Source organism: Dryobates pubescens, chromosome 28, assembly GCF_014839835.1.
Source record: "Dryobates pubescens isolate bDryPub1 chromosome 28, bDryPub1.pri, whole genome shotgun sequence".
Classification (NCBI taxonomy): Eukaryota; Metazoa; Chordata; class Aves; order Piciformes; family Picidae; genus Dryobates; species Dryobates pubescens.
Genome location: NC_071639.1, coordinates 11,125,359 through 11,141,002, shown reverse-complemented (window position 1 = coordinate 11,141,002; position 15,644 = coordinate 11,125,359). Strand labels below are relative to the sequence as shown.

Here is a 15,644-nt window from a genome sequence, read left to right as displayed (position 1 = left end):
CTTGGTGTGGTGGTCTAGCTCTGGTTGTCTTCATCCTGCTGTCAGCTGTGTGTGAGGAGGGACCCCCATACCGGTAGCTGTCCGTGAAAGTCACAGGGGGTGGACGCGAGAGCTGCCTGCACTGATGCAGTGTGAGCTGGAATAGCAACAAAGGTTGTTTTCCAAAGAGTGCAGCAGTTCTTCAGACAGCTGGGAGAAACCTGGGGATGTAAGCAGTAGTGCCTAGTTATTAGAAGTTAAACACAGACCGTTGCCAGACTCAAAATATTGTTAAAATGTCATCAGTTAAGTAATAAAAAGCTCTTCCCTTCCTTAGGCTGAAGAGTTATTGTGCTGCAGCTCAATCCACCCTGTTTCCATGGCATGATAGTCCCTTAGAAATGGGCAAGGGTGTAGCAGAGGCACTGACCCAAACTTCTCAGTCACAGAATGGTTTGGGTTGGAAGGGGACTCCAAAGGCCATCCAGTCCAACCCCCTCATAGTGAGCAGGGACATCCTTCACTAGATCTGGTTGCTCAGAGCCTTCTCCAGCTTCACCTTGAAGATCTCCAGGTATGGGGCATCAGCCATCTCTCTTGGCAACCTGTTGCAGTGTTCCACCACCCTCATGGTATAGAACTTGTTCCTAACATCCAATCTGAATCTGCTCTTCTCTAATTTCACACCGTTGTCCCTCGTCCTATCACTGCAGGCCTTTGCAAACAGTCCCTCTGCCCCCTTCAGGTACTGGCAGGCTGCTATTAGGTTTGCCTGGAGCCTTCTCTTCTCTACACTGAACACCCCCAGCTCCCTCAGCCTGTCCTCATAGCAGAGCTGCTCCAGCCCAATGATCATTTTCATGGCCTTCCTCTGGACCCTCTCCATCAGGTCCATGTCCTTCCTGTGTTGAGGGCTCCAGAGCTGGACGCAGCACTGCAGGTGAGGTCTCAGAGCAGAGTGGCAGAATCACCTCTCTCCATCTGCTGGCCATGCTGCATTTGGGTCTGGTCTGCTGTTCTATGCAAATTGTTTCAAACACAGCAGTTGCTGTTTTGAACCCTGGTCCATATGATTTCTCTTCTCATTAAGTGATAATCACAACTGCATCTGCTGTCTGCCTGTGACAACTTCAGCCGTGTTCTCCATTTTGCTGTCTGACAAAACCCACAACACTTCACAAGGGGGGAACAGGCATTTTTTTTTGTACTGGGAAATTGGGTTTAAAAAGCTGGGTTGTATTTCTCCCTCCATCAGATGTGTCTCCAGTTCACTTATGTCAAACATCCATTTCTCCTAAGCATGTGAGTGTCGAGGTGCTTGTGAATGATTTGTTGACTGATTCATTTTTTTTCCCCCCATTTAAATCTGGGATTTCTTCAGTGCTTTGTAAATGAAGGACACTTATCCTGGATGGTTTGATTATGCTATGGTCCTGTTGACTTTGTGTTTTCTAAAGCATGCTGGTAGAATAAATATGATTTGATGCTCTTCATGGATACAAGCTGGCAAGTGCTAAAATCTAAGGGGAAAGAACTCCTGCAGCTCTTTTAACCTGACCATCTTTAACCCAGAGGAGTAACACAGCCATTCTGCCAAAGGAATGTGGGATAGCTCCACCAAAAAACCAACCCAAACCCAACCAGCCAAAGGTGGAGGCATTCTCACTAGCAGATATCACTTACTTCCATCTTTTTCTGAGCAGTATTTTAAGCCCAAGATCAGCAGGATGCGTGGAGTGGGATTTTCATCTGGTTTAAATCTGCAGGCATCTCACGAGGGATGCTGTGGGCTGCTTCACTTTGGCCTTTCACATTCTGAGGTGATTTTCACCAATTTGAGACAATGTGGGTCTTGGACAATAGATGCTGCTGACTAGTGCAGGGGGGGAAAAAGCAGGAGCAGACAGCGCACAGTGGAAGTGCTGTGTCTTGCAGCATCCTGAAGAGCACCGGGTACAGGTCTGCGAGCAGCAGCTTTACACAACTCCATCCCTCGCAGCTTACAGGGACGGGGACTTGGTCATGTACTTCCTCACACTGTGTTTTAAAGACTGTAAGGGTACTACAGCGAGGGGACATCTGGCCAGTTACTGCAATATGGGCATCATTCTGGTGCCTCTAATCAAGAAAGTACAGCTTAGTCATGCACGGTGCCTGTGGGAGAGGAGCCACAGCACTTTCCGTTTTCTCGAGAGCTGCTGTAACAAACACACAACACACATGTCCGTGAAGAATTAAAAATACATTTGCAGATGTTGCTCTGAGTGTGACTACCCCTCCAGGCAGATTTTTGCAGTGCCTTTGCAGTTTTTATTCCAAGGAACTGATTGCAAGATTGCTGATAGTGTAGCGGGTTTGTCCTGAGTCAGAAGTAAGAGAGAAACATCAAGCTGCTGGCTAGCAGGAATGGAGCTGTCAGGCTCCTTTCCTGAGGGTGCAGCTTTGGGGGATGCAGAGCTGGGTACCAAGAATGCACAACTAGTGCAAGAGTGGGGCTTGTTTTACTGCAGCCACACTCCAGCCCTCCCGTCTCCACCACCTGAGAAGCCCGTGGTGATGTGCAGGAGGGCCCAGTGCTGGCGTTGGTATTGCTGTTTTCACGTGCGATGGTTGAGGTTTGGGTAGGAGAAGGGAGGTGCTGGTCCTTACCTTATGCTCTGCTTCCTTTCCTGCAGAATTCCATCCGGCACAACTTGTCCCTCCACAGCCGATTCGTCAGGGTGCAGAACGAAGGCACTGGGAAGAGCTCTTGGTGGATGATCAACCCGGACGGGGGGAAAGGCGGCAAGGCGCCCCGGAGGCGCGCGGTGTCCATGGACAACAGCAACAAGTACACCAAGAGCAGAGGGCGGGCGGCTAAGAAAAAGGCAGCCCTGCAGACTGCCCAGGAGACGAGCGAGGACAGCCCCTCCCAGCTCTCCAAGTGGCCAGGGAGTCCTACCTCCCGCAGCAGCGACGAGCTGGATGCGTGGACAGACTTCCGCTCCCGGACGAATTCCAACGCCAGCACCATCAGCGGCCGCCTGTCTCCCATTCTGGCCAGCACCGAGCTGGATGACGTTCAAGATGATGATGCTCCGCTCTCTCCCATGCTCTACAGCAGTCCATCGAGTTTGTCCCCCTCGGTAAACAAACCGTGTACTGTGGAGTTGCCTAGGTTGACTGATATGGCTGGGACAATGAATCTGAACGATGGACTGACAGATAACCTCATGGATGATCTCTTGGACAATATAACACTCCCTCCCTCCCAGCAGTCGCCCACTGGAGGGATGATGCAGAGAAGCTCCAGTTTTCCTTACGGCTCCAAAGGCTCAGGGCTGGGCTCCCCGTCGAGTAGCTTCAACAATGCAGTGTTCGGGCCCTCGTCGCTGAACTCCCTCCGGCAGTCGCCCATGCAGACCATCCAGGAGAACAAGCAGGCCACCTTCTCTTCCATCTCTCATTACAACAACCAGACGCTGCAGGATCTCCTCGCCTCCGATGCACTCAGTCACAGCGACGTCATGATGACGCAGTCTGACCCGCTCATGTCGCAGGCCAGCACGGCTGTGTCCGCCCAGAATTCCCGCAGGAATATAATGCTCCGCAGCGACCCCATGATGTCCTTCGCCGCCCAGTCCGGCCAGGGGGGTCTGATCAGTCAGAGCCTGCCCCATCACCAGCACCAGTCCCACAACTCCTCTCTTAGTGGCAGCCGTGCCTTGTCCAGTTCCATCAGTAACATAGGCTTGAGTGACTCCAGCAGCTTGGGATCCACCAAACATCAGCAGTCAGCTGTCAGTCAGTCTATGCAAACGCTTTCTGACCCGCTCTCAGGCTCCTCTTTGTACTCCTCTAGCGTCAACCTCCCGGTCATGGGACACGAGAAATTCCCGAGTGACTTGGACCTGGATATTTTCAATGGGAGCCTGGAGTGTGACATGGAGTCCATTATCCGCAGTGAACTCATGGATGCAGATGGGCTGGATTTTAACTTTGATTCCCTCATCTCAGCTCAGAACGTTGTCAGTCTGAATGTGGGGAACTTCACTGGTGCTAAACAGGCTTCATCACAGAGTTGGGTACCAGGCTGAAGGACCTTTGAGAACAGGGGAAAATGGGCAAACAGGTCAGTGCCCCATAGATGTGGTAAAATGATTGGTGCTTTAGGTTTGTTTCTTTGGAGCTTGCACCAAACTCTTCACAGTCAGTGCACACTGCTAATACTCATTTGCTTTGCTGTGTGTTGGTATGCAACAGGCACAACCAAGAAACATTTGGAGGTGTGGAGGGAGATGAGGCTGGGCTATAAAAGCTGTTCAGCTGCAACGCTGTCGGCACACATCTGATGCTTTGCGTCCTTCTTAATTTAGGCATGAGAAATGTTAATGACAGATCAGGCAACCCAAGGTGGAATATTTGTGGGTTTTAGGAATCACAGAGCTCCAACTCGTCGTCTTTGAAGTTGCAACAGATGGATTCTTCTCTGCAGCCCATGCCTGGTGTAGCCAAGCTGTGTTACGTGGGGAGTGGGGCAAGGGGCTTTGCACTCAGTGGAGCATTGTCACTGCAGGGGAGGAGGAGGATGAGCATCTTTCCAAGATCAGGTTGTATGGAACAGATAAGGACTGAATCTAGTTGAGGATGCCCCTGCTTGCTGCAGAGGGAGCTGGACCAAATGGCCTTTGGAGGTCCCTTCCAACCCAGACCATTCTATGATTCTGAGTTAGAGTTGTGCTGCTGCTGTAGTGCAGCAACCCTAGCAAAGCTGTTTGGGCTTTTAAAAATTGTAGTTCTTGGCAAAGGGTAGCAAATGGGGGAATGATAGACTGAAATGGCAAGGGTGAGCCTGGTCCCTGGAATGTCCTGGGCTTAGCATTTGAAATATGCACAAATTATTGGTGTGTCCCCCTCCCAGGACTGGGGTGGGTATCGTTTCCTTTTGGACTCCAGCAAGAGAATATCTGTGAGGTTTGGGTTGTGACATAGGTGCTTCTCAGATCTTAGCCTCTTCAGATCATTATTTTTCTTCTACATTTGTGTGGGGTGTTTTTCCCCTATTGCTTGTTTTCCACAGCTAGGGGTATCTGAACTTTTAGACATTGTTTCTGTCATCCTTTTGTGATTGTGCAGGCTCCTGCCCATACCTCTGCCTGCTCACTGCCCATACTCACTGTGACTCATGGAGTAGCTGCCACACAAAGTTGCCCTTTCTTCTTTGTTTATTTATCAGGGTAAGGGAGCAGATTTCAAAATATATTAGGAGAAAAGGTTAGCTATAAATTATTGAAAGTGTTCTATAAACTAAAGAATAGTTTGTAGGTATCCCAGGGGTGAGGTTAAACAAAGAATTCATTCAGTTTGTAGCTGAACTTCCAACTTCCTTATTTTCTAGAGGAAGGATGGAAAGGAGGAGTTGGTGTCGTTTGACTTTACGGTGCATAATTTGCCCCTTTCATCTTTAATTGAGTTTTCATTCTCTGTTTCACAGTTAGATGTTCAAGGGAGGAGCCTTGTGGTAGGTGAGCACCAGTGGTGAGCCCACTGAATGCCTTCCTGTGTGTATGGAGTAGCAGAGGAGATGTGTGCTGTGATCAGCTGCCTGTGAGGGAGAACAGGAGTGTGCAGGAGTCCTCCCTCCGGCCTCCTTGCTCTGGTGGAGCAGTTGGGGTTTGCACAGTCCTTTTGTTGTTGGTAGGAGGATTTCCTCTGGTTCTTTGATGTCTTCTCCCTCAAAGGGACAGCAGTGCAGTGCACAACCAGGAGATGGGCTGCAGAGGTGGGCTGTAGAGGACGCCATGTCCTGCTGATGGTGCACGGGACAGCAGCTTAGCAAGGCCAGGGCCACAGCTGGTTTTCTTCAATTCTAGTGCTGGACAATTTAGGAAAGAGGAAAAAGAGGAATTGACTCATGAACCAGGAAGCAAAAACTTGCAGGAGGTCACACTTGCTGCAGGTGCATGAGCTCTTTGGATTTAAAACCCCTTTTTCCATGAGGTAAGAAAGAAAAGCTGTAGGTTCCTTCATCACTGCGAAGTGTCCAACACTACAGTGGGGCCTAAAAAAATAGATGTTTTTGACAGCTTGGCTTGACAAACAGAGCAGCTTCCTACTTTGGTAGCTTCTTCTGCTGAGTGTAGGTAAGAAGCTGCCCACAGGGTGATTTGCATGGAGGAGGTACACCCCAGCACACCACTTCCTCACCACTGCCTGCCACTGTCTCTTCCCCCCAGCCTGTGCCATTGACAGCAAGTGCAGCTGCCGTGATCTCTTTCAGGCTGCGCCCTCCAAGTAAAGGAACTGACACATCTGTGTGAGCAGAGCCTCATTGCAGAGCAGAGATTTATTAACGAGACAGCTCTCCTCAGCAGATTACTGTCCAGTCATCTGTGGAAGCCTCTTTCTCTCTCTCTGACAAGTGGACCGGCTGCTGCGGGGTGCCTCCGGTATCAGGTGCAAGTGCAGATGATTTCTGCTGAGCTGGTTCATCATGCACCCTTCCTCAGCTGTTAAGCAGCTCTGTTTGAGAGTTTGCCTCCCTGAGAGCATCTCCTGTTTCGATGGGATCACCTCGTGTGACATCAGATGCAATCGTTCTGAATCGCTTTCTCGGTTACTTCTCCGCTTCGCTGTAGCAATAGGGACCCTTGAATGAAGATCTTCTCTCGGCAGTGTTCATCATCCCAGGAATGAATCTTTACAGGCTTGAGGACTGGGGAATGCTTTCAGCAGAGCAGCCTGGAGCTCGCTCATGCTACATCTGCTTCACAAGGGTGGCCAGATGTGTTTGGTAGGCAGGCAGAAGCAGTTACAATGGATTGTTGGCATACCTGGGAATCGTGAGTGCTGTGTTTGCTTATGAAACAGAAGAGAAATGTTGGAGTCAGTTTTGGGGAAGAAAAGAAAGAAGCTAAATACTGAGGTATTTATTTTATACATACTCTAGCTATAGAGAGGGGTTTACTTTGGAAGAAAGTCAACTACAGTTTCTTCATAGGGGAAGTGAAAAACACGTGCAGGAGGTGCCACCACCTCGAGTTTAGTGGCTGTGCTCACGTTCGCTGTGCGTGGTTGCTGCAGTGAGCCTGGTCCCACCATGCTGGCCTTGTGCCCATGGGGCTGGCCATGCCCAGGCTTTCAGAGGGCCCTCATTGAGGCATATAAATGAAATTTGGTTTGTTTCCCTTTTTTTCTCTTACAAGAAGAAAGAGAAAATCAATACACTTTCCTCATGCTTTATTCACTCAGCCGTAATTTTCCCCTCTTAAGCTGGCTCAAGCCTCTGTTTCTCTATCTCTGCCTGCTTCCCAAGAGCACTGGATATGCTCTCCACCCACTCAGATAATCATCACCTTGGTTTTTCATCTTATTTATCAATAAATAAAGACATCACTATTCCCTTGCCTGTGTCTAGAATACCTTTCATTTTGAAATTGGTAGGTCTTCTCTCAGCCTGGGCTTCCCACAACTCTGCACTTTGTTCTGTGGTCCTTATCAGCTGGTGAGTGCCAAAGGACTTGGAATTCACCAAAGAGTAGTCCCAAATAGATTGGCAGGGCAGACTGTTTGGGAAGGTGAGGGGAGCTGGTGATCAGCTACCAGTTTGGCAAACATTTAAATCTTCAGGCATCAAAAGCTGTCCAAGTTGTTGTTTCAGTGATCCGGTTCACAGCGGTGCTGCACAGGCAGGGCTGCTGGCAGGGCTTGGACAGGAGTGGAGGAGAGCTCAGCACAAGCAAGGCAGGAACTTCTTGAGCTGGTTTCACCATCTGAAAAATTCACCTGCTCATATCTTCTGAGAGGGGTTTCAGTGTGATGTTTAGCAGCCTCTGTAAAGGAGTTGTGCTGGACTCATGTTGACTTGTTCAAAAAGGGCAAGTGAAATACTTCATAGATCAGTTGAAGTCACTCATTTTGCCTTAGCACCATACAGATCCCACATTGTCTTACTGCAGCAGTAGAGTGCACAAGCTGCTAGCAGCAATGCCACTTTTATGTTCACCCAATGTAGTGATTAACATCTCTGATAAAAGCATCATGAAAGCCTGGTGGTATTTCCTTAGCCCATATCAGTTTGGACAAGTTGCCTATTTGTTACTTGGTGTTCAGCCTGTTCCTGGGTGAAATTCATACCAAAGACTCATGCACAGTTCTCAGGATGACTCATTATTCGCTACAACACCATCTTAAAAGCTGAAGTAGTTAGTGAAAAGATCTTCATTTGGATGGAGTTTCAAATCAGGGACTTCTGGACAATATGCCACAAGGAAGATGATTTTTATTCTTTACCAGAAACCTTGTTTTCTGATCATTAAAGCTGAAATGTGGAAAGCAAAATCAGCGGGCCTCTTGCCTGAGGACACTTGACTGCCTCAGGACCATAGCCATGCTTCCTCCTCTCTTCAAGAGTGAGATCTTCGGGGTAGGGCTAGCAGGTTTCTTACAGGGAGCCAAGGTGGAGCTGGCTGCCTGTAAAGAATGTAAAGGAAATTGAGGAGCAGCAAATTCTTCTGCTCCATTCTAACAGGTTAGTGGTTAAGGTGGTGGTGAGCTAACGTTTGACAGTGTTGTTTCAGCCAGCCCAAGTTTTGAAAGGTGGTTTTGTGACTAACTAAATATCACACACCCCGAGTTTAGTCTTTGAACAAAAATATCCGCATAGAAAATGTATTTCACCAGGAACAGTCTTCCCAGTAGCTCCAAGGAGGACCTGCCCTGACCCTGGCACACACCAGGGGCACAGGAGCAAACTCGGTGCTTGTAGCTGCTGGGGAGGGTGGAAGGGGAAAGCTGGGCAAACGCAGTTAGGGCTGCTCCTGATGAGACCCCACTGGCCTCAGTGCCCCTCCAAGCCCCTTGCACACAGGAGCCGGTCCTGTGCTTGCAGAGCTGCCGTGTCTTTTGGTGCGTGGAGGCAGCAGGAGCTAACGCACAAACAATGAATCACTCCTTCTGGGAGCAGGGCTTTTTGGTTTGGCTGGTTTGTTGTGGGGTTGGTTTGGGTTTGTTTCTGTTTTTTTTTAATCTGAGTTTATGTTTGGGGGTTTATTAACCCAGGAAAAAGATCTGTGAACCCCTTGGCAGGCTCGTGTTGTGAGTGTAGAGCAAGCTGAAGCCAGGCCAGCGGTGTGATCCTGCGGCTTGGGTGTTCTCCTGTTGGGTGTTTTATATAGATCTGGTTTTTAGTACCTCATGCTTTGTCATGTGATTCAGCAGCAATAATTAGGCAGAAACTTGCTGTCCCTGCAGATGCCAAGATTACAGGATGACATACTCTCACCAGATGACAGCACAAACTGATATTTTTAGAACAGCCTGCATCAACTGGTCTCCCCAGTGCTTTCCTCCCTGGATCAGCAGCACAAAAGGTTTTATTACAGAATGAGTCTTCACAAATCGTCTTTTTCATGTGAATGAGCTGTAATGATTGTTTAGAGCTGCAGATCAGTGCTGGTCCCCAGACATGCTCGCTGGGATGCTTACAGGTGGTTTTTCTTCTCCCTTTTTTTCCCCACCCCCCTCTTTCAAGCCAGACTTTTAAATACCCTCCCTACGAACGTGTTTTCCTGAAGGAGCGCGTAATAGGAGATCATTTTAGAAACAGAGCGTCATGCAGCTGAGAAAAGGCTGAGATAAGGCTGAGATCCTTTCTCAGAGCAATCCAGCGCTGCGCCGAGGTGAGGCTCTGGCAGCCAGAGAGGTTTCAGCCCTGTGCTGCTGGCAGCCAAGCAGCAGCGTCAGCAGCAGGAGCGCACGGATCTGAGCAGCGCCACATGGAAACGGCCAGCCTGCCTCTCCTGGCCTGGGCAGGGAGGATGATGAAGGACGCTCGTGCAGTGGCATCCCACCAGAGTCTTCAGCAGGGTGCTCCCATCAGTGCCCTGACCCAGCCCCAGAGGGTGAGAGGGGACACCGACCCCATTAAATGGGGTACCTGTGGCTGGTGGTGGGAAGCTGCCTGTGGGGGCTGTTTAATCAGCTTTTCCACTCAAATTACCACAGGGGGTGGCAGTTGCTGGAGCCTGGTGGAGCAGGCATCTGCTGAGCAGCAGTGGGACAGGGATGCAGCTCTGCTAAGGGAGGCTGCTGCGTAGCCATGGTCGCCTGCAATGACTCCAGGCAAAAAGGCACTTTCCCAGGTGATGCCATGGGGCATGGCTTGCATTTATCCACTTCACAGCTCAGCTGAATACCTTGCCCACTGCACTTGTACTGCCTGCTTCTCCTGGCTTTCACAGGTAGTTCATTTCATACAGATGCAGTCAATACCTGGGTGTGAGGAAGGACCTTCCCTCTTTTGCTTTCTCTGCCACTGGTGAGTCATGGCAGAGGATGTTCTGCCTTATGTCAACATGGTGCAAATCCTTTTGTGTGCCCAGTTATTTTCAACTTGCTGCAGAGGAAAATGAGAAGACTCCTTAGCAAGGAGGATGTTTTTAAATTAGGCTTGGTACCTGGCAGAGAAAAAGAAACTCTCTGTGAAGACATTCAGACTAGAGAGTACGCAGCACGTTTCCATAGCGCTGTAAAGCCATAACTCGGGATCTTTCCAGCCATGCAGATACCTTTAACAAGTGGCTCTTATTTTTCAGATTCAGAAGTGCCAGCAAAGGCCTTCTCTGGTCATGCAGAGGTGCAGTAGTTATGCTTCCTTCTCTGCTCTGCAGCAGAGGTCTCCTTCCCCGTTCTCCCTAGTGCCTAAAGAGAGCATCGCTGTTCCAGGCAATGTATTTTACCCCTAGCTGAAGATGTATGTGGCAAGCATTTTGGGCTTTCTTCCTCTAATCCAGCAACATCCTGCCTAAAAGGTGCTGTGTTGAACACCCAGGCTGACACCTCTCAACTGCTGGCAGTGTCACCCATACCTGGTGGGATTTCCACCCTGCTCCTCGGGCCAGTGAACAAAAAAAGCAAGGATAAAATTTATCAGCAGCTGTGATGGTGATGACAAAGCAAGGGGCAGAGGGACCAGAAAGGGCACACATCTGTCACCAAGGGATGCAAGTCTCCTTGAAAATGTTTCCATCCCAAGTCTCTGGGCAGTACAAGTTAGTTACAGGGATTTCCTCTCCCTGGGGAGTAGTTGGAGAGTGGTACCCAGGGAAAACACTTGTTTTACACACCTCTGCGTGGTGAGACTCTGCAAGATGTAATCCACTCCAGAAGCCTTCCAGCCAAACCAAGAGGTCCTTGGTAGGCTTCCTTAGAGAGGAGCTGTGTGCTGGTGGTGTGGTTTCTCATGCCATAAAGGAGCACATAACTTCTCTTTTAAAAAGAAAACTGCATGTGGTGATTGTTCTGTTTGCTTACTGATAAACTCACCACCAGTGCATGTTATCTGTGGCTCAGGGGAGCATCCCTGCATCACCTTTCTCTTCTGAAGAACTTTCCCATGCTCCATAACTGGCACTATTGGGAATCAAAGGGAGAAAGCAACAGGAAGCACATGATCCTTCAGAGCTGCTCTGACAGCTGGCGTGGGGCTGGGGAGACAGCCTTCCAGTTAGGTGGTGGAATGATGTGAGACAGAGGTGAGGAAATGTTGCTGGAGGGAAATTGCAACCAACAGCTTGGCTACAGAGTGAAGCAAGAGCAGCATCTGTAACTGGTCAGTAGCAAGGTAGAGGATGGGAGGGCAGAGAAAAAAGGGCACATCATCTCCAGGATGCAGCTGGAGGTGTTTGAGGGCAGGAAGAAAGGAACACTGGGGAGTTGTGGCTGAGGAAGAACTGGAGTTCTTGCTTCCCTGCCTGAGGTAGTTTGCATTGCTGTGAAGCAGCAGGCTGCTAACTCAGGGATAACTCTGAGGCTTTCTGTGTCAAAACAGAAAGGGAGAAATGTGGGTCTTAAGGACTTCAGTGGGATCATTTGAGGGTTAAGACCTTGGTCTACTTTGGTTCATTTTTTAATCTATTTGCAAAATCCATGTAAACAGAGCTGTGAAAGTGGAGCAGGGTTTAGGTCTGCTGTGAGCAAATTTCACCTGAGCTGTGTGTCTGTCTCCTAAATATTGGCACTGTCTGAAGGATGAGTGTCCTCCGGAGGAAAATACCAGGCAGTGCCACTTCCACAGGTGATGCTCATTGTCACCTACCCTCCACTCTTTTCTCTTGCCCCTTTGTTTCACAGTGTAATACTTTGCATGCACTTTTAATGTAAATGTTACATTCATGGAGAGTTTCTGAACTCATTTACTCTTGGTATCTCCATTCAAAGTGAGCAAGACTTCCCACATGTGCCAAAGTTAAGCCTCTGCTCAGTGCAAGTGGCAGCTGCACAAGAGCCCAGGCTGCCTCAGTGTGGGACCCCAGCCCCAGGTGGTGCTTTGGGAAGTCACCCTTTCCAGCCCTCCCTCATGTCAAGGCTTTAAGGAGAAGCAGAGGAAAGTTTGAGATGCATGCAAGCCACTAGCCAGGTTTTAGTGGGGGCTACCAGCCCTGTCTCTGGGTATCTTCTGCTGACCTTGTTAGGGCCATCAGGCCGCAGCAAACGGAGTCGTTGCCAGGCAGGCACAGTAACGAACAGCTAGTAGTAATTTGCCCTTTGAAAACGAAGAAATCAATATGTTGATCCAGTAGGAAATCCCTTTATTCACCACACAGTCTACCCCCAAACCCCTCCACATAATTGAGGCTAAAGCCAAATTTTGTTTGGGTGAAACATGCAATCTGTCTGCTCCCTAAGCTGTGCTGAATGAAGTTCTTCCCTAATGGCGCAGGGAGCAGCTGTCACGCCATTGCTCTAATAACCAGGAGACAGAATGATTAAATTCCCATCAATCATTGAGCATTATCAGAATAGGTCATTTTAATAAAATGTTATCATAGGATCACTGCCTGGCACCTTAGAAAGGAGAGAGGGATAGTGATGGAGAGTCATCTCGTGACAGCCTTTGAGTGATCTCCTTTGGTTCGCATTAATCCAGCGGTCCCCCTAAACCCGCCGGTTTTCATGAGGATGCCTTGATACCAAGGGTCTTTTGAGAGAGAAAAGACATTACTGCAGTTAACTCAAATGGCTTTTTGGGTTCAGCAAGTGTCCCTTTCTTCTTGGCACTACATGAAAAAACCAAACCAAAATCAGCAATTGTAGAACCATAGAATAGTCTGGGTTGGAAGGGACCTCCAAAGGCCATCATTCAGCTCAGAGAAAATCCTCAACAAGTTGTAAGCGTGGTGTGGGGGACTAAGCCCTGGTTTCAGAAGCCATTTCAGAGCCAGAAGTTGCATGCCCAGCACCACAGGTGGCTACCAGCTGGGCTTCCTGAAGGTGTGAGAGATTCCATGGGAATGTTCAAATGTGCTTGCTGAACTGTTCCTCTGGTTTAAGTTGTTTACCTGCTTACTGCATCCCTTAATAGTCATCTCCATGCTCCATCCAGTGTCTTTCCCTCTACAAACAAGTTCCATGGCTACAGAACAAGCTGAACCCAAATTCCATTTTCAAAGCTTGGTGGACCCTGTCTGTGGACAGTGTGTGGTATGAGCAGAAATATGGAGAGCTCTGAAGGCCAAACCAAAATTCTCGGCTCCATGCTGCTTCTCTTGAGCAGCCTCCTTCAGCTGTCCTTCCAGGGTGGTGGTTGATGGCACACACTGCCAGATGGTTTGTTCAGCCGTTTGGTGGTGCTGAGAAAGCCTGATGATGAGAAATGGAGAAGAGCTGAAGGGCACTTTGGTGCTTCACCTGGAAATACGAGCAGCAAACAGACCATGCACTGGGGTTCTGTAAATCAGACCTGGCCATTGCTTTTCTGTGGAGAGAAGGTTCTTTATTTCCTGCTTGGGAGCAGCTAAGACAGCAAAGAAACACACTCAGTCCTTGGAAAGGAGAAGCATTTTCAGGCAGGGCCATGGTGCAACTTACTGCTCACTCTGAGTTGGAAGTTTCTGAGGGCAAACAAAACTTCTTGTCAGTTGGGTTTGGAGGTTTGCTTGGTTGCCTTTTTTGCTGGGGGGGCTGGTGTGTGTGTTTAATATATTTTTATTTACTACATGCTGCAGTTTCACTGTTTTTTCTTCTTCCTCCTCTGCAGGCCCTCAAACTGACACAAAGAGAGAAGAGAGAGAGAGAGAACCCTTTGCCAAATCTGCTGTCAGCAAGTGGACAGTGATACTGTTTACAGCTTACGACCTTCGTGAACCCTGCATTATTTTCCTAATGAAGCAGACTGTTAATAGGCCTCTTCTGGAGTGAAGATTCTCCTTTTTGGTTTCCTTCTTTCTTCTTTTTTTTTTCTTTCTTTCTTTCTTTTTTTTTTTCTTCTGTTTTTTTTTTTTAAGTTGGGAATTGAACTATTTCTGAAGTATGCAAAATCATTGCTGGGATGGTCAAGCACCTGCTGTGGAGACAATGTTCAGCACCATCCTGTTGAGAACGCACTGTGTAGCCTTTACAGCAGTTACTTGTCAATGAGTATGTGGTGTTTCAATATATTAATGGTTTATAGGATGTTTTAAGTTGGCTTTTCTTTTTGGAGGTTTTTTTCCCCCTGTCTGCCCACCCTCCCCTCTTAATAACCTCCAGTTTGATTTCCTTAGATTTTTTTTTTCCTTTTCTTTTGTATTGCTTTCTCTCCCTGGGAAATCTGAAGTACTGTGCATGTGTAAGGAAATGATCATAACCCAACACTGCTCAGACATCAGGGTTTTCTGAAAGGAGCATAACCCAACACTGCTCAGACATCAGGGTTTTCTGAAAGGATCATAACCCAACACTGCTCAGACATCAGGGTTTTCTGAAAGGATCATAACCCAACACTGCTCAGACATCAGGGTTTTCTGAAAGGATCATAACCCAACACTGCTCAGACATCAGGGTTTTCTGATTCCACGGCCGACTGACTGGCTGAATTCCAGAGAGAGGTGATGTGTGTGGTCTCTTTGTTTGTTGGGTTGGTTTGCTTCTTTCTTTAGAAGTCCTTTCCTTAAATTGAATGGTACACCCCTGCTTTCCATGAGTGTCAGACCAGGGTTGGTTGCAAAAGAAGCCAAGGCCTCTTGGGCTGGTGAGGATGGCCTGACCGCGGGTGCCGCTGCCTGCACGTGCACCCAGGCTGAGGAGTTAGAAGCTGAGGTGCCAGACAAGTTGAGCATAGCCACCTGTAAAGATGTGTTTGAAAAAGTGTAAAATAAGGGAAATATGCCACTTGGCAGAAAAGTTGTGTGTAGAGGCAGGCCATTGGCAGGTGCCTCGCAGTGGCAAGGCCGGGTGCTGAGGCACAGGTCGTTGCAGGGTGTGATACTGCATCAGTGATCCTTTTGTTGTTGTTGTTGTTTTGGACATAGCCTTGATTTATTTTTTTCCTTCTCATTATGTATAATCTGTTGTGGCAGAAGCAGCAGGAAGAGGGAATGGCAAGGTGACAGTATCAGCCAACTGGCTTTTTCCTAGGAGCATAGGTTGTAAGAGGACAAATGACACTGAGCGACAAGGCAGTTTTATATATTTTGCTTCTAAGATTTTTGTTTTCCTTCTTCTTCTTCTTTTGTAAAATGAACAATAATAATAATAATAATGATAATAATAATGAATAAAAGGTATGGTGCTGCATAGATCCTCTCTATAATCTGGAAAGTTTGATTACTTTTCCTTAGTCTCTGGGGAAGAGGGTGGGATAACCCAAAAAAAAACAAAACAGAGGGGAAGACACCACTGGTAGGTACATAAGGAACTGGTGGTGA

At 48.3% G+C, this 15,644-nt stretch overlaps 1 protein-coding gene across 1 annotated transcript in view; it reads left to right on the top strand.

The window, feature by feature from the left end:
• The window catches only part of FOXO3 (forkhead box O3), an 87,573-nt gene extending 73,389 nt beyond the window's left edge, over nt 1-14,184 (top strand). The window contains exons 2-3 of the mRNA XM_009896458.2: nt 2,655-4,090; nt 13,997-14,184. Coding sequence (XP_009894760.2) covers nt 2,655-4,055 — 1,401 coding nt within the window. The 3' untranslated portion in view covers nt 4,056-4,090; nt 13,997-14,184. The remainder of the gene's footprint in view (nt 1-2,654; nt 4,091-13,996) is intronic.
• Nucleotides 14,185-15,644: the final 1,460 nt, after the last annotated feature.